At 50.1% G+C, this 22338-nt stretch overlaps 7 protein-coding genes across 7 annotated transcripts; 4 read left to right on the top strand and 3 right to left on the bottom strand.

Annotated features, from left to right (window-relative positions):
* Positions 1 to 378: 378 nt before the first annotated feature.
* Positions 379 to 1953, top strand: TrAtP1_004632 (uncharacterized protein; the record flags this gene model as incomplete). Its single annotated transcript, XM_014084100.2, has 3 exons — positions 379 to 406; positions 472 to 753; positions 818 to 1953. 3 exons carry the CDS (start codon positions 379 to 381, stop codon positions 1951 to 1953), a joined length of 1446 nt encoding a protein of 481 aa, XP_013939575.2.
* A 233-nt stretch (positions 1954 to 2186) lies between these two features.
* Positions 2187 to 2555, bottom strand: TrAtP1_004631 (uncharacterized protein; the record flags this gene model as incomplete). The annotated part of the gene is made up of 1 exon (XM_066112382.1): positions 2187 to 2555. One exon carries the CDS (start codon positions 2553 to 2555, stop codon positions 2187 to 2189), a length of 369 nt encoding a protein of 122 aa, XP_065968466.1.
* Positions 2556 to 2616: 61 nt separating this feature from the next.
* Positions 2617 to 3340, bottom strand: TrAtP1_004630 (uncharacterized protein; the record flags this gene model as incomplete). The annotated part of the gene is made up of 2 exons (XM_014084099.2): positions 2617 to 3137; positions 3250 to 3340. The coding sequence occupies 2 exons, from the start codon at positions 3338 to 3340 to the stop codon at positions 2617 to 2619; spliced, it is 612 nt and encodes a 203-aa protein (XP_013939574.2).
* Positions 3341 to 4341: 1001 nt separating this feature from the next.
* Positions 4342 to 5553, top strand: TrAtP1_004629 (uncharacterized protein). Its single transcript, XM_066112381.1, has 3 exons — positions 4342 to 4680; positions 4742 to 4918; positions 4980 to 5553. The coding sequence occupies exons 1-3, from the start codon at positions 4525 to 4527 to the stop codon at positions 5406 to 5408; spliced, it is 762 nt and encodes a 253-aa protein (XP_065968465.1). The 5' UTR covers positions 4342 to 4524; the 3' UTR covers positions 5409 to 5553.
* Positions 5554 to 5610: 57 nt separating this feature from the next.
* TrAtP1_004628 (mitochondrial 54S ribosomal protein bL12m) lies at positions 5611 to 6443 on the bottom strand. The gene is made up of 2 exons (XM_014084097.2): positions 6167 to 6443; positions 5611 to 6079 (listed from the first exon to the last, which is right to left on the bottom strand). Exons 1-2 carry the CDS (start codon positions 6380 to 6382, stop codon positions 5753 to 5755), a joined length of 543 nt encoding a protein of 180 aa, XP_013939572.2. The 5' UTR covers positions 6383 to 6443; the 3' UTR covers positions 5611 to 5752.
* A 228-nt stretch (positions 6444 to 6671) lies between these two features.
* TrAtP1_004627 (uncharacterized protein) lies at positions 6672 to 20170 on the top strand (the record flags this gene model as incomplete). Its single annotated transcript, XM_066112380.1, has 3 exons — positions 6672 to 13904; positions 13959 to 14270; positions 14327 to 20170. The coding sequence occupies 3 exons, from the start codon at positions 6672 to 6674 to the stop codon at positions 20168 to 20170; spliced, it is 13389 nt and encodes a 4462-aa protein (XP_065968464.1).
* A 256-nt stretch (positions 20171 to 20426) lies between these two features.
* TrAtP1_004626 (uncharacterized protein) lies at positions 20427 to 21620 on the top strand (the record flags this gene model as incomplete). The annotated part of the gene is made up of 1 exon (XM_014084096.2): positions 20427 to 21620. One exon carries the CDS (start codon positions 20427 to 20429, stop codon positions 21618 to 21620), a length of 1194 nt encoding a protein of 397 aa, XP_013939571.2.
* Positions 21621 to 22338: the final 718 nt, after the last annotated feature.

The raw sequence follows: 22338 nt of genomic DNA, 5'->3' as shown, positions 1-22338 counted from the left end.
GTCTCGTGAGATTGCTTGACGGCCCTCAAGACCCACCGGAACGACGTTAGTGCGTGACGTAACTGCGGAATGAAGCCGCTGCGAGGCGGGCTTGGTGCCTTGGATTTGGGGCATCGGCGCCGTGGGATGCAGCCGCTTAATTGAATCGCGTCGCCATGCCTGCAAACGCGCTTCGAGGCTGTGGTGGCGCGCCTCGGATCCAAGCTGAGGATTTGCGCCTTCAGCCTTTCGCTGCAGCAACCACAGCCTTCTCGCCTTGCGTTGCCCTTTTTTGGTCGCTTGAAGGTATTTTCAGTCCGCACAACTGGTTGGATTAGCTTCAAATATTCATCTTCTCCCTGCTACGATATAGTCGGCCATCTCTTTTGACCATTTGCAATGGCTGGTCTCCCTGACCTTGAAGAGTGTAAGCTAAATGCTCGAAATCACCCGTCGCAGGCGCAACCCCTTTGATACTGATCTTCTGGATAGGGCTTCAAGACGCCAACGATGCGATCAGTATCAGCCTCGTGTCGCCGTCGAAATCGGGCCTGAGCACAATCGCAACGTTCCAACCCAAGTTCACGTATTCCATCTTTGGCGAGGAAGAGAAAATCTTTGGATACAAGGACCTGAAGATCCAGCTGCGGTACCGTGCTAATGATATGCGGCCGCACCTGCGCCAAGCATACAGCAAAAAGTTCAAGCCAGTCGGTGAACATGAACCCACTGACGTGGTGGAGATTCTGGAGGGTGGAGACCATCTGCCAAAAGGTTTGGGCTACTCGTCGCTGGACAGTTTGATTTTGGACACCGTCGTTGTTAACCTCGGGCGTAGTTGCGTTTGCGAAAGCGTCGGATTTTGAGAGCAGCTCACAGCAGCTTGGCAACGACTGGTCCCCCCCTGGAAAGCTCCACGAAACCTTTCAAGGCGCCGATGGCCAGTATGAAATCTGGAAGGGCAGCCTCGTCGACCCTGCCGTGAAGCAGCTAAACAGCCGCATTCAAATCCTGGTTCCCATGCTTATCGACGGAGGCTCCTATATCGGCTCGGATCCAGAGTCAGACTCGCCAGAATTGGATTATTCAGACGCTGACCGGTGGACCTTCTTCTTCCTCTACCGCAAGCAAAAATCCACTGACGATCCGGAGAAGAGCGCGTATACTTTTATTGGCTATGCCACTGTCTACCGCTTCTTTTATTTCAAGCCGCCCTTGACACCGCCACCCTCTCCCGCCGACGACTGGGAGCTCCCTACGGGTTACATGGATTTATCTCTGCTCCCCTGCAGGACAAGGCTCTCACAATTCATCATTCTCCCACCATTCCAAGGCAAGGGCAGTGGTGCCCGCCTCTACAACAGTGTCTTCACGCACTATCACAGCCACGCTCAGACACACGAATTCACTGTGGAGAATCCCAATGAAGCTTTTGACGACTTGCGAGATACCTGCGACCTGACCTTTTTGCGAACAATGCCTGAATTCAACGAGCTTCGCCTCGACACCTCAGTAAAGGTTCCCAAAACAGGACCGCTACCTCCCCTGATCGTTGGCGCACAAAAGCTTGAGAAAATTCGCTTGCAGGCCAAGATTGCTCCTCGCCAGTTCTATCGAGTTCTAGAGATGCATCTGATGTCCCAGCTGCCACCATCTGTCCGCGCGACCATGTCTCTGGACGACGATGTCCCGTCACCTACCGCCGCGGACAAGCACAAGGAAAAGCTGTGGCAGCTTATTGTTAAACAGCGATTGTATCGCCATAACAAAGAAATCCTTTCTCAAATAGACGTCTCTCAGAGAATTGAGAAGCTGTCAGAAACACTGGGTAGTGTAGAGCTGGAATACGCTAGACTGTTGGCAGCTCATGATCGTGCTGCGAAGCATTCGAAGCAATCAAATGGAAAGCGGAAGCTGGAGGAGTCTTCAGCCGACGCATTGTCTAGCAAGAAGGCGAGAGTGGAAGATGCGTGAAACGCAGTTATCATGGCATAATACAGGCTCAGTTTCACTAATAAAAGTCAATAATAGCGGGCGTTGGGTGGGTCTTGATACGACATTTTCAGGGGAAAAAAGGCTCTATGTATTCTATTGTATAACAGGAAACCCCGAGCTGGCAAAACATGCTACATTACATGCTCCTTTCATAAAGAGGAAAAAAAAAACAACCGTTAAATCAGAAAACTCCCTCCAGCCAGTGCAGTCAATTACTCGTCGTAGTGTTCGTGAATGTCATTTTGAGACACATTGTTGGAGACCTGAATGTTCTTACCCAGCTGGCCCGCCACCAAGGTCGCCTCTCGTACAGCCTTGGAAATGGTTCCGCGCACGCGCTCTTCTTCCAGAACAAGGACTCCGTTGACGGTGCAGCCTCCAGGAGTGCACACCTTTTCTCGGAGAAGAGCTGGGTGCTCGCCGCTCTGGATGAGGCCAGTCGTTCCTCGCATGGTCTGCGTGGCCATTCTGGTGGCTTCAGCACGGGGGAGGCCCATGGCAACGGCCCCCTCGACGGCAGCCTCAAGGAAAAGGGCGTAAAAGGCCGGTCCAGAGCCGCACAGGGCTGTGGAGGCGTTCATGTATCGCGCGGGCAGATAGACGACGTCACCCACGCGCTTGAAGATCCAGGTGACCAGCACCTCAGTCTCGAGGGGCAGGGGGGGGCACAGTAGCGCTGATGACCGTCATGGACTCTCTGATCAGGGCCGCAGTATTGCACATGGCCCGGACAATTCTGCAGCGGCCGTCCTCCTCGGGGTCCTTGGAGGGGACTGCGCCGTGCAGGGCAATCTCCAGCTGCTCGACGGTGATGCCGGCGCAGACGCTGATGAGGAGCTTGCCGTGCAGAGACTTGGCCATGCCGGGGGCGCCCAGAATCTCCTTGACCATGTAGGGCTTGCAGGTCAAGACGATGACCTGGGCCTGCTGCACGGCCGCGAGGTTCTCGTTGCGGACAACCTTGAGGATGGATGAGTGCTCCCAGAGGGCGCTCTTGACCTTTTTGGCGCTTTCGGGCGTCCTCACGCAGGCGATGAAGCGAGACGGCAGAGAGCGCGGAACGTCCTCTGCGGGCGTAGAGGAGCCAGACTGAAGGGGTTTGGGGCCCTGCATCTCGACCAGGGAGGTGAGGATGCCATTGAGGATGGCGATTCCCATGGTCCCTATCAGAAATCATGAGCTCAACAGGTTCCCGAACTGATCGAACACAACTTCCAACGAGCCATCATTATATATAGATGGCCAATGCCTCGCTGAAGTTGAAGTTTCACTTACCGCAGCCCAAAACCGCCATGGTCAGGTCCTGAGGAGGCTGGGGCGTGCTGTGATGCGTGAGAGCCAGCATGTTGTTGGAGGTAGTAGGCATGGTGCCGGGATTAATTTCTGTATTATTAGCGGTGACCGAGCGGCCAAAAAAAAGAAATATTCTATTTGAAAAGAAGCACCGAAGAGACTGAAGAGAAGAGAGACAGAAGGAAAGAAGAGGACGAAAGATGGATACTAGAGTTGTTGCCAGCGTCGAGAACAAGGGGGTTGAGGGAAAAGACTGCCGGGACCTTTTTTTTCTTTGTCCATCTCAAGCTGGCCCAAGTTGCAATAAATAGGAAAGCTGGGCTGCTGCGAGTAAGGGAAAAAAAAACAGCACTGGGGCCAAATCACCCCCCCTAAACGGCTGAACCACCCCTCCGTAACGGTTGCTGCCCAGTCAGATCGTCAAAATGCAATATTACAAGAAACAAAGGGACAAGGATTTGCGTGTAAACACGGCAGTGTACGGAACGATGGAATGCATTTTGCCTTTCTTTGTCTTTACGCGGCATGAATTAAACGGCTCGGCCGACCATGTTTCATCGCTCCAAACTCACCCTTCAGCTCTGCTCTGGCCCCCGGATTTTCTCGCTGTCGCCGCGGGCCACTAATACGTGAAGTGGTAGGTGCTGCGACTTGGACTGCTACTTGTCCTTTATGCTGCAGAGGGCCGAAGATGGAGCATCGTCACTCGTATTGAGTGGGAGCATCCTAGGTAGATGAATTCAATTTGCAGAGTACATGGACAATCTGCTGCTATACATAGGGCGTCATTTAAATTTGCTGTTTTGAGCTCAGGGGTTCTGAACTCGGGACCCAAGTGCCCAAGGAGGGGGCCAAATCTACGGCTGTTGGGCCGATTTGACGGTTCGTTCCCGGCTCTTTACCGTGGCGTGCGTCTTTGGAGATTAGCAGTCAAACGCTCGGAGCAGCAATACCGAGCATGACCAGTAAGCTGATTCAGACTAGCGAGAAAAGACGAAGAGATCCATTCATCGATGGTTGGTGCATCTTTTGTGTGTATGAAGTAAGAGTTGGTGTTAGTGCTCGTACAAGTACCTAGTTCTGCATTTGTTAGCGGGCTCAGCCGGTTCAGCCACACTGAGGCACAGGCCACTCACAGTTCGCAGTCGACTGGACCCAATTGTTCAGCCTTGCGCCGTGCATCTGCAGCAGCAATTCAGACTCGACAACGCCGCCTTTGCCAGAAAATATCCCCTGGCGGAGGAATCACCCGTAAAAATGGCGGATCCTTTCGAGGTCCGGATGCGCTTCAGCTCGCAGCTTCAGCATCTGAACGCCTCTGTTGCTTCGGCGCAGAAAGCGGCACAATATGCCCTCAAATACAAGGACATGGACGAGGACCTGCACTCATGTATCCTGGAGCAGGTTGAGCGGGTAAGTGAGAGGGCGGACTGTTCTGTATTTGATAGACGTCTTGAGGCTGATGCTGTAGCAGAATAACATGAACACTCGTGCCAATATCATGTACTTCATTGAGCACTTCCTGGACCTGGCGCAGCGCGATGGCCACTCTGACTATATCCGCATGATGCAGCGAGACATCATCAGAGTCGTTGATGCTGTGGCCCCCGATGATGGTTCTGGGGCAGCCAATGTCAAAGTTGTCCGCAAGGTATGCTTAGGCGCTGCTTCTCTCTTCTCGTTGGTTGACTTGACTGACGCCACATCGGCAGGTTTTGATAGGGCTTCAGAATAAGGGCTTTCTGGAGCACCAGGCCGTTATCCAAATTGAGGACGTTATCAAGGAGAGGGGGACAAACGATGATGATTTGGGGCTTGATTCTCCCAACGGCGATGTTGAAATGTCAGACGCCCCGGCTTCTGAGTCGAAATCCCGGCGGCGACCCACGACCCACGGTCTTGATAAACGTCAGGTTGAACAGCGCATTGAAGAGGACCGTGAACGACATAAGCGCGAGCGTGAGAGAATCTGGGCTGTACCCAAAGGAGAGGATGCCGAGATGAACAAGCTCTGGGAAGAGACGAGCGATTTTGGTGACGACGATGACCGGCTACTCACTGAAGAGGGAGATGATTTCACCAAAGAGATGGAGATGCAGCAGTGTCAGCACCTGCAGACGACGAATGGCAACCACCATTAGTTTTCCGTTTCTTGGACGTTGGTTTAGTATATATAGCATTGGGCGGCGTTATGTTGTTTGGGTGTATCGCATCGAAGGATTGAACTCGCATGTAGTCGCACGAAGCATTGAGATACCCAAGTATTTTTCGAAATATAATTGTTGGAAAAACGACAAATTCAACAGAGCAAAAATGACTTGTTTTGCATCGTGAAAATGCAAGTTGAGAAAAAAATTCAATCTCTTCTTTGATATATAATACATAAATTTTTTGTTGTACATGTACCTCGACCATCTATCGTGTCATAAAGATCATGCTAGTGCTTCCAAGATATTTTTTCCTTTCTTTTCTCTCCCCATCCTCTTTACTCCATTCCGACCACGGCGCCAAGCTCCTTCAAGGTGGCGATAATCTTCTCGGCCTCCTCCTTGGGTACGTTCTCCTTCATCATCTTTGGTGCGCTCTCGACAAACTTCTTGCTGTCCACCAAGCTCAAGCCCAGCAGGCCCTTGATTTCCTTGATGACCTTGGCCTTGGCGGCGGCGTCGAATGACTGTAGTTTGAGGGTGAAGAGGGTCTTCTCGGCAGGGGCAGCAGGGGCCTCCTCGGCCTCCTCAACAGCAGCGGGGGCGGCGGCAGCAGGAGCGGCAGCAAAGCCGCCAATGGGCATATCGGGAATGTTCAGGGTGCTCTATTTAAAAGACTTGCTGTTAGTTACTTGCTGGACCATGGGGGATTGGATACGGCGCTGTGCTTCTGTGGAATTGAGGGCGTTTACTTTTAGGCTTGAGACCAAATCGGCAGTCTCCAGCAGCGTCAGCTTGCTGATCTGGTCGACAATGTCGGCAATCTTGGGGTTTGCGGCGGCCTCTGTTGAGTTGTACCGTCTCGATGTGCATGACGCTCGGAGCATTTGTGCGGAGGATCGAGGAGAGGTGGCTGATCGCAACTGGCGAGCGCAGCTGCGCGCCGCAAACCGACACGGGAGAGCCATTGTTTGTTGTTGAGAGGGATTGGCTGCAATTCGCAATTCGTGGGGTATTCTCTCAGATCGCTGGCCCTCGTAAGATGCCCGGGCCTTGAAGTTTTTCGAAAGCTTCAGCCTGCCGGGATCACAGCGGGTTCTGATTGGCCCGGAAATTCGTAGCGCCGAGTGCCCCTCCTTGATGCACCCTTGTGCCCGACTAGGAAAAAAAGTTGGCGGGCTCTCATATAAGGAAAAAAAAAAGTTAAAGAGGCGACACTTTGGAGAGCAGCGAAAACTCGTTCGACAGAGCGCAATCATGGCCATGATTGATGTCTCGAGGCAGAAGAGGTCGCTCCTTCGGGATGCGGCTGTGCTGGATCATCTGCCCTCTGAATTGCTTGAAATTATCAAGCATCAGTCGTCGACGAAGCTCTTCGATGCCGTGTCCGAGGCGGCGCTCTCACCATCACTTACAGAGCGAATCTTTGTGCATTTTGAAGACGTTTTTCCAGACATTTGCGCGCGCTGGATTCTCAACGCCGGCAATGGGCCTCGACGCTTATTAGTTGCATCCGCTATAGCTAGACTTTTGCCGTTTGCGCCCCATCTCTCGACTTTTCTGCAATGTTCCGGTAAAGCTGGCGATGAAGCTGCGCAGGGACCCTCACTTCACTTGGTGCTGCCAGCCCTCGACGCCTCATTAGGCCTGGATGCAGATGCCTTATTGCAGGTTTTATTAGCATATTGGAGACTATTCAGCTTTGATCTGAGAACTTTCAGCCCATTGATTTCACCCGAGTATTTACAGAGCTTGTTTGCGCATGAGAGCCGGGCAGTGAGATATCTTGCGATTCGCATCTTCTGCCAGCTGTTTCACGCCTCCGACTACAAACTTGAATCCCTTATCGACACCCACGTCGGCAACGCGAATGCCATTACTGCCGATTTCGACGGTGCATCGGTTGATTATGGGTTTCTGTCGTTGCATGAGCATGCACGTGCGAAGAAGATTATCGCCTTGCGCCAGCGAATTGCTCGAGAAGACCAGGAATCCGAACATAACCACGAACCAATCCTCCAATCCCTCACTCAATATGCTGTTTCTTACGGCAAAATCGTTCTCCCGCGACCACTAATTCCAGATGGCAACTCCTCAGACCTTGTAATGACAGCGACCACCACGAATAACCTCGAACGACTTGCCGCCATGATTCGCAAACCCGAACCTATCCTCCTTCACGGCCTACCTGGCGTCGGAAAGACGGCGCTGGTCAATGAAATCGCCAAGCAACTTGGAATGTACTCTAGCATGGTTACGCTGCACTTGAACGAGCAAACCGACGCAAAAATGCTGATTGGCCTCTACTCGACAGACTCAAAACCAGGCAGTTTTTCATGGCGCCCGGGTGTGCTGACCACAGCGATCAAAGAAGGCCGATGGGTACTGGTGGAGGATCTCGACCGAGCCCCTACCGAAGTTCTCAGCACTTTTCTTCCCCTGATCGAGCGAAACGAACTGTTGATTCCGAGCCGAGGAGAGAGAGTAAAAGCTGCGAATACTTTCCGCCTTTTTGCGACTGTTAGGACGTCTCGGGGCATGAACGGACGGGAGAATCTTCCTAGCATTGTTGGTATGCGCTTCTGGCAATCTCTGACTACTGAACCAATGGTTCAGCCAGAATTGGAGGAGGTCGTTCTGCAAACCTATCACATGCTGCGCAAGTTTCTTCCTGGAATCATTGCCGTCTATAGCCGTCTGGCTCAAATCAGCAACGGACCTCGTGCTTTACCTCGCGGCCGACTCATGGATCGACAAATGAACCTACGGGATTTGCTCAAGTGGTGTCGGCGGTTGCAAGAGTGCCTGCTGGCCGCGGGGTCAACAACTGGAGAGGAGCCCATAACCGAAACTACGCGAGACTGGATGTTCATGGAGGCTGTCGACTGTTTCGTGGGAAGCTGTCCAGACGATGAGCTTGGCAAGCAGCTTATATACGCCATTGCCGAAGAGATGCATTTGTCCAAAGAACGGGCAGACCATTATTTGACTGCCAATATACCCCCTTTGGAGGAGAATGATGTTCAATTCAGCATTGGGCGTGTCCAGCTGCGGAAGAAGAAGATTGTAAACAGACTGCACAAGTCAAAACGACCGTTTGCAAGCACTGCTCACGCTAAAAAGCTGTTGGAGCAAATTGCTGTAGCCGTCAAACTCAACGAGCCAGTTCTTCTCGTTGGAGAGACGGGTATAGGAAAGACGACAGTCGTTCAGCAATTGGCTGAGTCGCTTGGCCATAAGCTTATCGCTGTCAATCTTTCACAGCAGAGTGAGGTGGGTGATCTACTGGGTGGTTTCAAGCCGGTCAACGTCCGAAGTCTCGCTGTGCCCTTGAAAGAAGAGTTCGAGGATCTGTTTGCAGCCACGGGCATATCTGCATCAAAGAACCAGAAATACCTCGAGCAAGTCGGAAAGTGCTTTGCCAAGGGACAGTGGTCAAGATTGTCTAAATTGTGGAGAGAGGCGCCCAAGATGTTTCTCAAGATTGTCTCTGAACTTGAGCGAATTCAGTCAGAAAAGGCCGAGGAGAGAAATGGTGATGCACAACCGACAAAGAGGCGCAAGACTCAGTCGAAGCTGCAAACCCTCCTGGATCTAAAGCCCAGATGGGATCAGTTCGCGCGTACTCTTGAGCAATTCGAGATCCAAATTTCCGGCGGGTCAACCGGCTTTGCATTCTCTTTTGTGGAAGGAAATCTGGTCAAGGCTGTCAGAAATGGCGACTGGGTCCTTTTGGACGAGATCAACCTGGCTTCCCCGGATACTCTTGAAAGCATTACAGACCTCCTTACTGGACCGAACGAGAAGCCATCTATTCTTCTATCCGAAACAGGAGAGATTGAAAAGATTGTGGCACACCCCAATTTCCGTATATTCGGTGCGATGAATCCGGCGACTGATGTTGGAAAGAGAGATTTGCCCATCGGTATTCGATCTAGGTTTACCGAGCTCTACGTGAAAAGCCCCGACAAAGACTTGAAGGATCTTCTCACAATCATCAAGACGTATTTGGGCAATGGCAGCAATAAGAACGACCAAGCTGGAGATGACATTGCGCGCCTCTATCTCAACACCAAACGAATGGCGGAAGAGAAACGAATTGTAGATGGAGCAAACGAAGTCCCTCACTTTAGTCTTCGTACACTGACCCGCGTCCTGAGCTATGTCAACACAATAGCGCCTTTCTATGGCCTACGGCGAGCCATGTACGAAGGATTTTCCATGGGATTCTTAACATTACTGGATCGAAAGTCTGAACAGATGCTTCTGCCATTAATTTACCACCACCTCCTAGACAAGCATGGAAACCCGCAATCTCTTCTTTCTCAGCCTCCAAAGCATCCCGGCGACGGTAGAAACTATGTTCAATTCAAGAACCAGAATCGAGATCGACAATATTGGCTATTTCAAGGCGAGCAGACTCCCATAGAGCGAGACGATTACATCATTACGCCTTATGTGGAGAGAAATCTTCTTAACCTTGTCCGAGCAACTTCCACGAGACGCTTCCCAATCTTGATTCAAGGGCCTACATCTGCTGGTAAAACGAGTATGATTGAATACTTGGCAAATTTCACTGGCAACCGATTTGTTCGAATCAATAATCACGAGCATACTGATCTTCAAGAGTATCTGGGTACTTACGTTTCAGGAGCTGATGGGAAATTGCGCTTTCAGGAGGGCCTCCTGGTTCAGGCTATGCGACAGGGGCACTGGATTGTTCTTGACGAGTTGAACTTGGCACCCACGGATGTTCTCGAAGCTCTCAACCGTCTACTCGACGATAACCGCGAACTGTTAATCCCCGAAACGCAGGAAATTGTCAAGCCTCACGAAAACTTTATTCTATTTGCCACTCAAAACCCTCCTGGCCTATACGGAGGAAGAAAGGTGCTATCTAGAGCGTTCCGAAATCGATTCCTCGAACTGCATTTCGACGACATTCCAGAGGACGAGCTGGAGTTCATTCTCCAGCAGCGCAGCCGCAATACCTCGCCTCCTGACTGTAGACGCATTGTCAATGTCTACAAGGAGCTGTCACGCCTCCGCCAGACTAGCAGACTCTTTGAGCAGAAAGACAGTTTTGCCACTCTTCGAGATCTGTTTCGATGGGCTCTTAGAAAGGCGGATACTCGTGAAGAAATTGCTGCTCATGGGTTTATGCTCCTGGCTGAAAGAGTGCGCAACGATGAGGAAAGGTTGGCTGTGAAGCAAGTCATTGAGAAAGTGTTCAAAGTTGCGCTTAATCCTCAGGATCTTTACTCTGCCGAATTGGCGCCAGAACTGAAGCACCTCACTGGCCGATCCAATGCGCAAGGCGTTGTCTGGACCCACGCAATCAGAAGGCTGTATGTGCTGGTGTCTCGCGCTTTACAGAACAATGAGCCTGTTCTCTTGGTTGGTGAAACTGGATGCGGTAAAACAACCGTTGTCCAGCTACTCGCAGAAGTTTTGGGTAGGCAATTGCATATTATCAATGCGCACCAAAACACGGAGACCGGAGACATTATTGGTTCTCAACGCCCTATACGAAACAGAGGTGCTATCCTCGAGGCTCTAGATGTTGATGTGACTGAGGTTTTGAGACAGTGCGATGTTGATACCTCTGGCTCGGCAGTAGAGAGGCTGGAGAGGTATAAATCGCTTGACAAGGCAGTCCTCGAGAGCATCCCGGAAGAAACTAAAAAGCGGATAACATCGAATGAGACCAGAAGCATGGCTTTATTCGAATGGTCAGATGGTGCGCTTGTTGAGGCTATGCGAGGAGGCCACTTCTTCCTCCTTGACGAAATCTCATTAGCCGATGACTCTGTTTTGGAACGACTTAACTCGGTTCTTGAACCTCAAAGGACACTGCTCTTGGCAGAAAAGGGAGTTGATAATTCATTTGTTGTTGGCGCGGACGGCTACCAGTTCTTTGCCACCATGAACCCTGGCGGTGACTTTGGTAAAAAGGAACTCTCTCCGGCTTTGCGAAACCGTTTCACCGAAATATGGGTCCCTCCTTTGTCAGATAGCGATGATATCTACGACATCACTCGGACAAAGCTGACTGAGGCCGCCAAGAGCTATGCAGAAGCTGTAGTCAAATTTGCGGCTTGGTTTGGTGCCACGTTTCGACCCATGGCTACTGCCCCGTTCTCCGTACGAGAGGTTCTTGCTTGGGTTCAGTTCATTAATGCTTCGACTGATGAGGATGTTGTTCTCTCAATTGTTCATGGTGCTGCTGCTATCTTCGTAGATAGTTTGGGTGCTAACCCTTCCGCTATCCTGGCGACGGATATCAACGCCATTCACCGCCAGCGATTGGAGTGCTTGAGTAAATTGGGAGAGTTACTTGGTCGAGACGTTACTACTACTTATCAGACACAGCCTGAACTTCTTGTCACTGAGTCTCACTTGACAATCGGAGGATTCAGTGCGTCTCGAACTGAAGCTGCTTCAAGCCCTTCAAGCTTCGCTTTCCATGCACCAACCACGCGGCTAAACGCCATGAGAGTTATCCGAGCTATGCAGACACAAAAACCTATTCTGCTGGAAGGAAGCCCTGGTGTTGGAAAGACCTCTTTGGTTGTTGCCTTGTCTCAAGTCTGTGGCCGGCCGTTGACGAGAATTAATCTGTCAGACCAAACTGATTTGATGGATCTTTTCGGAACGGATGTTCCTGTTGAGGGAGAAGAAGCGGGTAACTTTGCATGGCGAGATGCGCCTTTCCTCCAAGCAATGCAGAAAGGTGAATGGGTTCTTCTCGACGAGATGAATCTTGCTTCGCAGTCTGTCCTTGAGGGTTTGAACGCTTGCTTGGATCATCGTGGAGAAGTATACATCTCTGAACTTGATCAGGTGTTCAAGCGTCATCCCAACTTCCGTCTCTTTGCTGCCCAGAATCCCCACCATCAAGGTGGTGGCCGAAAGGGACTCCCAGCTTCCTTTGTCAACCGATTTGTCGTTGTATATGCCGATGTTTTCAAGAATGATGACCTCAAGTTGATTGCAAGCCATAGCTTCCCACAGCTGTCCGACGAAGTCGTTGGTTTGCTGATCCAGTTTGTATCGCAGATTGAGCATCATCTCCTTGTCGAGAAGTCATTCGGTGCACAAGGCAGCCCGTGGGAGTTCAACCTTCGAGATGTCCTCAGATGGCTCAACCTCCTGAGCTCGTCAGATCCGCTCCTGAAAACCCGGCATGTTGAAGATTTCCTTGACATTGTAATTAGACAGCGATTCCGGACTGAAGCCGACCGTGCAGAGGTGGACAAGATATTCCGACATGTCATTACATGGCAGCCTCGCTCTCGCCACTTCTATCATGACCTCGGCTCTCAGTTTGGCCAAGTTGGCCTTGCTCTGTTAGACAGAAACCTGAGCTCCCAGCCAGAGCGACTACCCAGCATTGACATTGTACCAAGGCTCCCAGAACTTGAGTCCATAATGCTCTGTGTAAAACAGGATATCCCTTGCATTCTCAGCAGTCCTTCCGGATATGGTAAATCTGTGCTGTTAGAGTATGTTGCAGCTCTCGCTGGAAAGCCACTTGTCGTGTTCCCCATGAATGCGGATATTGATACGATGGATCTTGTTGGAGGCTTTGAACAAGCCGATCCCTTACGAGAGATCAACGCCACTATTCGGAACTTGAGGGACTTCTTGCAGCAGTCTATCATGTCAGTTGTTCCTGCTCAAGCTCCAAGCGAAGTCCTGCAGTTACTTTATCAACTCGACAGCTACAATGGCGACAGCTATAGTATCGCTGCTATTCGCCTCTCCATCGAAGCTGTACTCCAACAGATTGCCGAGGGCTCTGAAGTTTACATCTCGCTTTCCCAAGCTCTAGAGACCCTCCACAGCCCTCTTGTCCTCTCAAATCCTCGCTTCGAGTGGCTTGATGGAGTAATCGTAAAAGCTTTAGAGACTGGCCAGTGGCTTGTCTTGGATAACGCCAATATGTGCAACGCTTCCGTCCTGGATAGATTGAACTCTTTGCTTGAACCCAATGGGTTCCTTAGCATCAACGAGCACTGCGGCCCTGGAGGAGAACCTCGAATTGTCAGACCTCACCCCGAGTTCCGTATCTTCTTGACCATGGACCCTCGCCATGGTGAACTTTCTCGAGCTATGAGAAACCGTGCCATTGAGATTCACATGTACACTCCGCCGCCCATCATGGATGCAAGCCTTGCTAGGATGTCACATGTAGAGAGCTCTCTCCAGCGATATCTCAAATCCACAGAGTATTCAGATGCCTTGTTTTCTGAGGAAGCTGATGTTGAGGCTAGCCAAGTTTCCCTGGAGAACCTTTCCATCAAGGACGTTGCCCTTCTCCCAAGATTTGCCAAGTCGGATATAGCTGAACATGCCTCGTACATGAACCTTGTACAAGAATTTCTTAACTTTTTAGAATCACCATTGGGGTCGCGGTTACAGACATCTCTCAAAGAGCTATATTCGCAATTAGCGGGCACTACTTCTGACGCCCTAGCTACTTCTCAGGTCAGTAAACACTTCTTCACACATTAGAAAATGGGATTACTAACTTTTAATTAGCCTCTTCACCCCCTTAATAACATTACTGTTGGCAATATGCTTCCTTCTGTCGATGCGGCTAGGTGGAGCGCTGCTCGTTACGACACCTACCGTCATTTGTATCAGATCCAAAACACTATCACCGCGCAACAGTCACAGGCCCGTTCATCAAAATTGGTGTCCTTGAACAGATTACAGAGATCTCTAATCAGTGATCGTGTTGCCGCCGTATCAAAAGATTCAACCGTAAAGATTAGTCTCTTTATTTCTTCACTGTTGAATGCTTTGACGGAATACTTTGGACTCCAAATGTTGTCGTATGACACTATGGAGGTGAGCACGAAATACAAGGACTCCTAACGAAGAAAGATGCTAATCCACTTTCATAGGGCACCCAATTCATTAGAGCTGTTCGATGCTATATCGAACGTACGATTGATCTTGCAACGAGAAGCGATTTTGATGAGGCCACATTCCAAGCTCACTTGGCTCAGGGCACTGCGCTTTTAAAGAAGCAGACACTGGCCACACAGTCCGATAATAACCGTCAGCTTGCATCTTATATCTTGGGAAGACTGGAAGACGACTTTGACAGTGGATTCAAGCTGAGTACCGGTTTGAGTATGGAGTCGCTCTGGAACTTGATGCGACCCATTCCGATTCCTGACAAGTCAGTCCTTGATCGATCCATGGAGCTTGACCGGCTGGGTACCCGATTTGATAGCCTACGATGGAAAGCTGGAGCTTCCGTGGCAGACTTGTCGAAAGCTCAGCAAACTCTTGAACAAGCCTACAAAATCATCAGGGATGGTGTGCTCACAACAGATGGTCTGGTAAAAGATCTAATTACCGGAATTGAGTCACTGGAGAGCCGCATTGCCGATGAAGAGATTGAACTGCTACCATTCTTGGCGAAAGAATTTGAGTCTTTGAGACAGTTCGATACACTTCGATCCATCTCGTCTAGAATGTCGGTGGATAGTGGAATCCGAGATCTGTCCATTTTGTCCAATGTTTCAACAAAGGCAAGACTATCGCTCATGAGCGCCACTAAGGAAGCGACACTTTTACAGTCTATAAATTGTTTAGTGCAGCAAAACCAATTTGCATGGGACGGAACGTTTGCACCCACGCTGTGGTCTAAATTGCAAGCGATGAGTGGAGTTAGTCTTGGATCCCTGGCATTACTCGATGTAGAGCTACCTGCTCTTGGACGACATATCGCCTCGCTGTCTGCTGAAGTAGCCGCTGATCCGCTACCAAAACTGAATAAGGCTCTTCAGCAGCTGATCTTTGAAGTCTTCGGAGCTCATGATGCGAGCCTCAAAGATGCCGCCATTCAAGCTTATCTCAATGCAGAGGAGCAAGTCAAGAAGCAACCTATTCAACTACCGGGTACTAGTCTCTTTGGTACCTTCTTGCAAAGCATCGAACCTCTTCATCTTCAGCAAGTCGCGGAACAGCATCTGGTTCCAGCCATGGTTTCATTACTTGCAGAGAAGAATGATGACCGGCATACATACCTATCGGCATTGGCGTGGACTCACTTCAGTGTGGGTGTTCTAAAGCTCTATGTTCCAGATCGTGTCTTTGATCCTCAGCTGCGTCCAAAGATCGAGAGAGAGTTCTTCGAACAGCTTCAAAACAGCCTGTCCAACAACATATCCTCTCTGATAGCGTTTGAGAGGAAGTTTACCGGACAGAATACAAATGAACGTATTGAACTGCTCAGTCAAGAGCTTTCTAATATGGGACCTTTACCCGATGAGGTTCAACCAGTCTTCCGACCAGAGGTCTCGGAGCTTAGTCGACTGCATGCAGAATTCTCCAACATTTTGAAGGCCATCACGAGCCCGGCTCTTCGATCCGCATTGGAGCCATCTAATGGCGCCAATGCTCCTGGAGAAAGAGAAGGACTTGCACTTGTCAAAGAAAATATTCAACGTCTTCAAGACCGACTTACCGCTCGATTTGAGGCCTATCAAGATATGACTAGGCCCGCAGCGAATCTTTTGCAGTGCTTGCTTGTTGGTTTGTCGCTTTATGATGCGGCCGCGGCTGCATCACTCTCGCAATCCACGACGCAGATTCTGGACATGACACCTTTCTTCGGAGGCTCGACTTGGGACATTACCACGAAATCATCCTTTGAGAAGAATTTTGAATTCCTCAGCCTTGTCCGAGTCATTGTGAACGTTGAAGGAAGCGAATGTTTCCAGCCAGGCATGCGAGAAGCCATCTTTGCAAGTTTCCATACCTTTTACGATGATTGGACGAAGAAGCTGGAGGCAGACAGGAAAGCCGAAGAGACGAAGAGTAGTCTCTACCAGTTCCGTGGATCATTCGAGGATGAAGAGGAAATCGATGAACAAGAGTTTAACGAGCTGTTCCCAACATTCGATGCGGAGCAAGAGCTTGATCGTCCAGCGAATAGTGATCGTTCAGGACTCAAAGGAGATTTCGTTCGCAACATGTCACTCAAGATTTCTGAGGCTCATAGAAGGATCTTCTTGGATAGAGAAGATGCTCAAATTTCGATCCAGAACTTGAGTAAGGACTTGGGCAGTCGAGTTGTGAGTGAGACCAAGGATAAGTCATATGTTGACCGTGAGCTGAACGGCAGAATGCTCGCTAGCACGATGCTTATGCTTGACGAGAAACTCAACAGGCTGCAAACAGTTGAAAAAGACAAGTCATACAGCTTCTATACCAGCCCTAACATGCCTGAAGCTCGACAACTTGTGATTCTCGTTGGCAAGATAAAGGCCCGCTTCCGTGAGCTGCAGCTTGTGGATGAAATTGGCCACATGCAGCCCCTGGCAGACGTCATCAAATACTGCAATAGCGTCCTCGAGCTTGTTCACGAAGATCCTCTAGCTAAAATTCTACCCAAAGTTGAGCAACTTCATGCTCACGTCTACGAATGGCAGTTTGGTGGGTGGGCGAGCAAGGTCTATGCTGTTCTATCGCTCTACAACGCGCTTACGGATACTATTATCCGATGGCGACGACTAGAACTGTCGACATGGGCTAATTTGTTCGAAACGGAACAAGAGAAATGCCAAGAAGACGCTTATTCCTGGTGGTTCATCGCCTATCAAGTGGTCATTGCTGTTCCCCTTTCAATGGTGGAGTCTCCTACAGAGCTGAAGGAGTATGCTACGTCACTTATCCAAACTTTGGAAACATACTTCTTGACCTCGATTATTGGCCAATTTGCGACTCGACTTTCACTTTTGAAACAGCTTCAAACCCATCTTCAGTTCCTTGTGAAGGATTATCCCAGCTTGACGGTCATCTTCCATGCCCTCACGAATTTCATCTTCTACTATTCTCGTTATGAGAAGTCTGCTGAAACCGCCATCCAAAAGGGCCGGGCTACGCTTGACAAAAAGATGAAGGACGTCCTACTGATGGCCAGTTGGAAAGATACCAACATCAATGCTCTCCGAGAAAGCGCCAAGAAATCTCACCAGAAGCTGTTCAGAATTGTCAGAAAGTTCCGTCGCATTTTGGGCACAGAAATGAAGTCTGTTATTGATCAGGGTCTTCCTGATGAGACAATTACACAGCAGGCCATTTTGGAGAACCAGGCTGTGGTAGCTGAAGTGCCCAGTGTCGCCACTGAATCTTTGAATGCAGCCCTTCCTGGATGGTTGGAAAAGCGCAAACGCCTTGGTAACGTGGTGAAAACAGTATCTGTGATGCACAAGGTGGCTGCCAGCCCCGAAATGACCAGTTCTGTTCCCCAGTCTCTGGACGCATATCTTTCTAGCTTGGAAGAATCGATGGCAGAATTGAAGAAAGAAACACCTTCGACTTTGACTGACGAGAACAAAGAGGAAGTCAAGCACATGAAGACGAGAAAGCGCAAGTTATTCGCAGACACATTACGAGATTTGCGTGGAATGGGTTTACGGTACAACCTTGGCCAGGACAATTTGGCTGAGCAAGAATCACTCTCTATTGTACTTGCTTCAACTGCGCCATTGGAGTTCTCTAGTTCCAGCATCCTCAGCCAAGCAGAGCATTACTTCCACAAGACCCTAGATCTTGCACCGAAAGTCAGGAATGCTGCTCGAGAACATTCTGAAGATTTGACTGGCGCCGAGGTCACGCGAAGTATCGGCTTTGTAGAAGGATTTATCCACTTTGCTCTGTCTCAGCGCAGTAGCCTTGCAAGCATCATGACTGCCTTTGGATCGCTGCAAAACACCTTGCTCGAATTCCAAAATCTGGGCAAATTCGAACAACTCAATGGCTTGTCTCGACGCCAAAGTAGCACAGATCTGTCACGCCTTCTCCCATGGAGCGTTCAGGGATTGCGCTTTGCCATTCACTTGCTGAGCGTACATGGAAAATTGGGCAAGCTCGATCACAGTGCTTTGATTCAAAAGCTTCAAGCATGGACAACCACGATGGAGCAGCACTCACAGAGACTGGGTGAATTGGTCAAACTTCCCGCACTTCTAACGTCTAGTGCACATGCTCAGCTAGAGGAAGACGTCACTCGGGATTTGGCTGGGCTACAATTGGCCGTCACTGAGGCTATCCAGGGCAATCCTGATGTTGCCTTCATCCTCCAGCAGCTTCGTGTCTGGAGCCAGACTACCAATGTTCCTCTAGAAGCTCAAGGGCATACAATGGATCTTTTGGGCTTTGTGGAATCAATTGCCACTCTATGCGACACGGTTCTTGTAGCTGTTGAGAATGCAAAGAAAGCTGGAGCTGAGATTCCTAGAAAAGAGGATGAGGCGGCCTGGCTGAAGAGACATAGCGAAGCCTTCTTCTCTATGATCAATCAGCTGTACATGAGAAACGTCGAGAAAACTCTCCAGCAAAGTATTCGCACATTGCAGAAAATCGATCTTGCACAGCCATTGGCAAGCATGGCCGCAATGAGCGCTATTACTGTTGCGTCACCAATCTTGGCCCAATTCTCAGCACTATGCCAACAATCCATCATGACCGGTCTTGATATCCATCGCGCCACAGTCAAGGTGGGATACGGCATGACAAAGGCTTTCACGCAGATCGCATCCCAGGGATTCTGCACGCCACAAGAGAAATCAGACGAAAAGTCAGGTGCCGACAGTAAAGTAGAATCTGGCACTGGCCTTGGCGATGGCGAAGGCGCTGAAGATATCAGCAAGGATATCCAGGCTGACGAAGACCTTTCTGAGCTTGCACAAGAAGCGAATAAAGAGAAGAACGAGGAGATGGAAGATGAGAAGGACGCAGTCGACATGGCAGACGAGGAGATGGAGGGAGACATGAATAGCGTGAATGGTGCTGAAGAAGAGGAAGACAAGTCTCAGAAGGGAGATGAAGAGGAAGAAGAAGAAGAGAATGACATGGATGAAGAGGCTGGTGACGTGGATGACCTTGATCCCACTGCCGTTGATGAAAAGATGTGGGATGGCGATGATGAGAAGGCGGAGAAGGATCAAGAAGGCGATAAAGCCAAGGGTCAGAAGCAAGATGACGAGCAAATGGCTACTGAAGGAGAAACGAAGCCAGATGACGCAGAGCAGGATCAGAACAAGGAGGAAGATCAAGAGCCCGAGGCCAACGAGGCTGATGAGCCCGAGAACGAAGAAGTGGAGGATGAGGAAGAAGGAGTAGATGCAAAAGAAGAGCTGAACCGCCAAGACCAAACAGTGGAGGAGAATGATGCGCTGGAGCTGCCTGAAGATATCGACATGAATCTTGACGAGAACGATGCGGCAGGCTCAGAGGATGAGGATGATTTGGATCTCATGTCAGATATTGAGGAAGACGACGAGGAGCAGGAAGAGCAGCCTAATGATGCGCAAGCGGTTGATGACGAAGAAATGGAAGAGGATGCCAAGCAGCAGGTAGAGGAGGAGACTGCTGCTGACGACGAAGTCAGCGAAGCGGAAGAGGTTGAAGAAAACGTTGGAGAAGAAATCAAGGAAGAACCGGAGGCTGATCAAGAAGAGGAGGAGAAGAAGGAGGAACAACAAGACGAGAGCCACTCTGAACCTCAACCTAAGCAAGAGGAAAACAAGGCAGACAACGACAATGCGGCCCCTAGCGATGTCAAGAGCTCCGGAATAGACCAAAACGCAGATTCCATGGACGTGGATGATGAATTCCAAGCCAAGGCGGCCCAGCAAGATGAAGGAGATATGGGAGACGGCGCCGCTGACCAGGACACGAGTGCCGGTAACAAGGGGGGCTACATCACGATCAAAGGAGACTTCAGATAAGCCTCAAGATGATAATGCAGAGGAAGAGGCTCGCAATGATCCCTTCAAGAAGCTAGGTGATGCGTTGGAGAGATGGCACCGCCAACAGCTAGACATTAAGGATGCAAATCCAGAAGAAGATGAAAAGCAGCACGGTCAAGACTCTGAAGAACAAGAAAGACGCGAATTCCAGCACCTCCAGGATGACAATGCAGCGGAGGATACTCAAGCTCTGGGCACAGCAAACAAGGAAGAGGCACAGCCCTTGGACGAGTCTATGGCGATTGATGAAGAGAAGCAAGATCCAACCAGTCGTCTGATGGAGGAAGACGAGGCCGAAAAGGAGGCCGAAGAAGAGGCTGACAAAATGGATCTTGGCGAGACAGCAGACGAAGACAAGGATGCGGCTGCCAACGATGCTGATGACAACCGGACTGGCGTCAAGACAAGACAAGGTGCCTACAACAAGGAGTCTACGCCCGAAGATGAGGATGAAGATGACCAGAGGGCCAAGACGGATGAAGAGGAGGAGGAAGTCCAGGACGCGTCAGCCCAGCTATCAACAACTCACCTTTGGGATGACCAGCGTCCTCTCCGCGACTTTTCTCACTGTCTTGAGCAGTGGACCGAGCTTCAAACCAAGTCTCACAGCCTGTCGCTATCTCTGACATCTCAGCTGCGACTGATCCTGACCCCATCCCAGTCTACCAAGCTGTCGGGCTCGTTCCGCACCGGAAAGCGGCTGAACATTAAGCGCATTATCCCTTACATCGCTTCCAGCTACAAGCGAGACAAGATCTGGATGCGACGCAGCATCCCGACCAAGCGAACCTACCAAATCATGCTTTGCGTGGACGACAGCAAGAGCATGGGAGAGTCGTCATCCGGCGCATTGGCAATGGAGTCGCTGGTCATGGTCTCACGCTCCCTGACGATGCTCGAGGCCGGCCAAGTGGGCGTGCTGGGCTTTGGCGCCGATGTGTTTACGGCGCACGAGCTGACAGATCCCTTTGCTTCGGATGCCGGTGCCAAGGTCCTGCAGCGATTCTCATTTGGCCAGGACAGGACAGATATCGCACTGCTGATCCGACAGACGATTGACACGTTCCGCACGGCACGACAGCGGTCCGGCGGGGGATCAGACCTCTGGCAACTTGCGCTGATACTCTCGGATGGACTGACGCCCTCTTCGGCCCACGACTCCATCCGACGCCTGCTCCGCGAGGCCATGGAGGAGCGCATCATGATTGTCTTCATCATCATGGACGACACGGGCAAGAAGAAGGGAGACAGCGTGCTGGAGCTCAAGGAGGCCAAGTTTGTGAGCGAGGGGGGCGAGAGCAGAGTGGTGATTGAGCGGTACCTGGACACGTTCCCGTTCCAGTATTATCTGATTGTGCATAATTTGGAGGAGCTGCCAAGTGCGCTGGCGGGATTGCTGCGCACATGGTTTGCCGAGGTGGCATCGTAATAGGGTATGGTATATAAAAGCACGGTATATGGAGTTTGGGCTGGGATGGATAGATGGACATGGATTGTGTATAGAATTTTGTATATGCGATGCATTTTGGAGTTTTTATAAATAAAGAGTTTACAGATTCACTATTACATGCCTTAAAAGTTTATAGTAAATACGTGCTAAGAATGCAGCTTCAAGATGCTGCGTGACGCCATCTAAAGAGGCTGCATCCCTGCATGAGTCAATATGCACATGCTGGCCATCATGCAGTAGTGCACGCACACCAATGCAGCAGCAAATTATTCCATCTCGATACTGCAGAAAAAAAGCTCAATTGTAAATCCACGGCAGTATTTGAAATTCTTTCTTCTCCTTTTGTTTCTTTTCAGTACATGTCTCACTTGGACGGAGACAACTAGAGACAACTAACATGCATTCTGCATACAAACTGAGACCCTCTGTCTCCATATGGCTGCTTTAGTGCCGAGCAATTTGAAATACTTTTAACGCGATGACTCAAGATTTCAATGAATGGATTTGGCGGTGAAACATTCATTGAGATATTATATGGAGAAGTGTAGTATGTGGTATTTGTGTTTTTGGTTGAGTTTGGACATGGCATGTCGGCTGTTAAGCTGTCATCCAATAGGTAATCCAAGCTCGGTAACACAACAACCCTTATTCATGGCTGAAATACAGGTGACACCTCGATATAATTAGTATTATAATG

This window comes from Trichoderma atroviride, chromosome 2 (assembly GCF_020647795.1).
Source record: "Trichoderma atroviride chromosome 2, complete sequence".
Classification (NCBI taxonomy): Eukaryota; Fungi; Ascomycota; class Sordariomycetes; order Hypocreales; family Hypocreaceae; genus Trichoderma; species Trichoderma atroviride.
This window is presented reverse-complemented; position numbering and strand designations above follow the sequence as displayed.

Coding starts and splice junctions, on each gene's coding strand:
- TrAtP1_004629 (XM_066112381.1), top strand. CDS start 4,525: ATGGCGGATCCTTTCGAGGTCCGGATGCGCTTCAGCTCGCAGCTTCAG. Junction 4,681..4,741: donor TCCTGGAGCAGGTTGAGCGG/GTAAGTGAGAGG, acceptor ATGCTGTAGCAG/AATAACATGAACACTCGTGC. Junction 4,919..4,979: donor ATGTCAAAGTTGTCCGCAAG/GTATGCTTAGGC, acceptor CCACATCGGCAG/GTTTTGATAGGGCTTCAGAA.
- TrAtP1_004628 (XM_014084097.2), bottom strand. CDS start 6,382: ATGGCTCTCCCGTGTCGGTTTGCGGCGCGCAGCTGCGCTCGCCAGTTG. Junction 6,080..6,166: donor ATTTGGTCTCAAGCCTAAAA/GTAAACGCCCTC, acceptor TCTTTTAAATAG/AGCACCCTGAACATTCCCGA.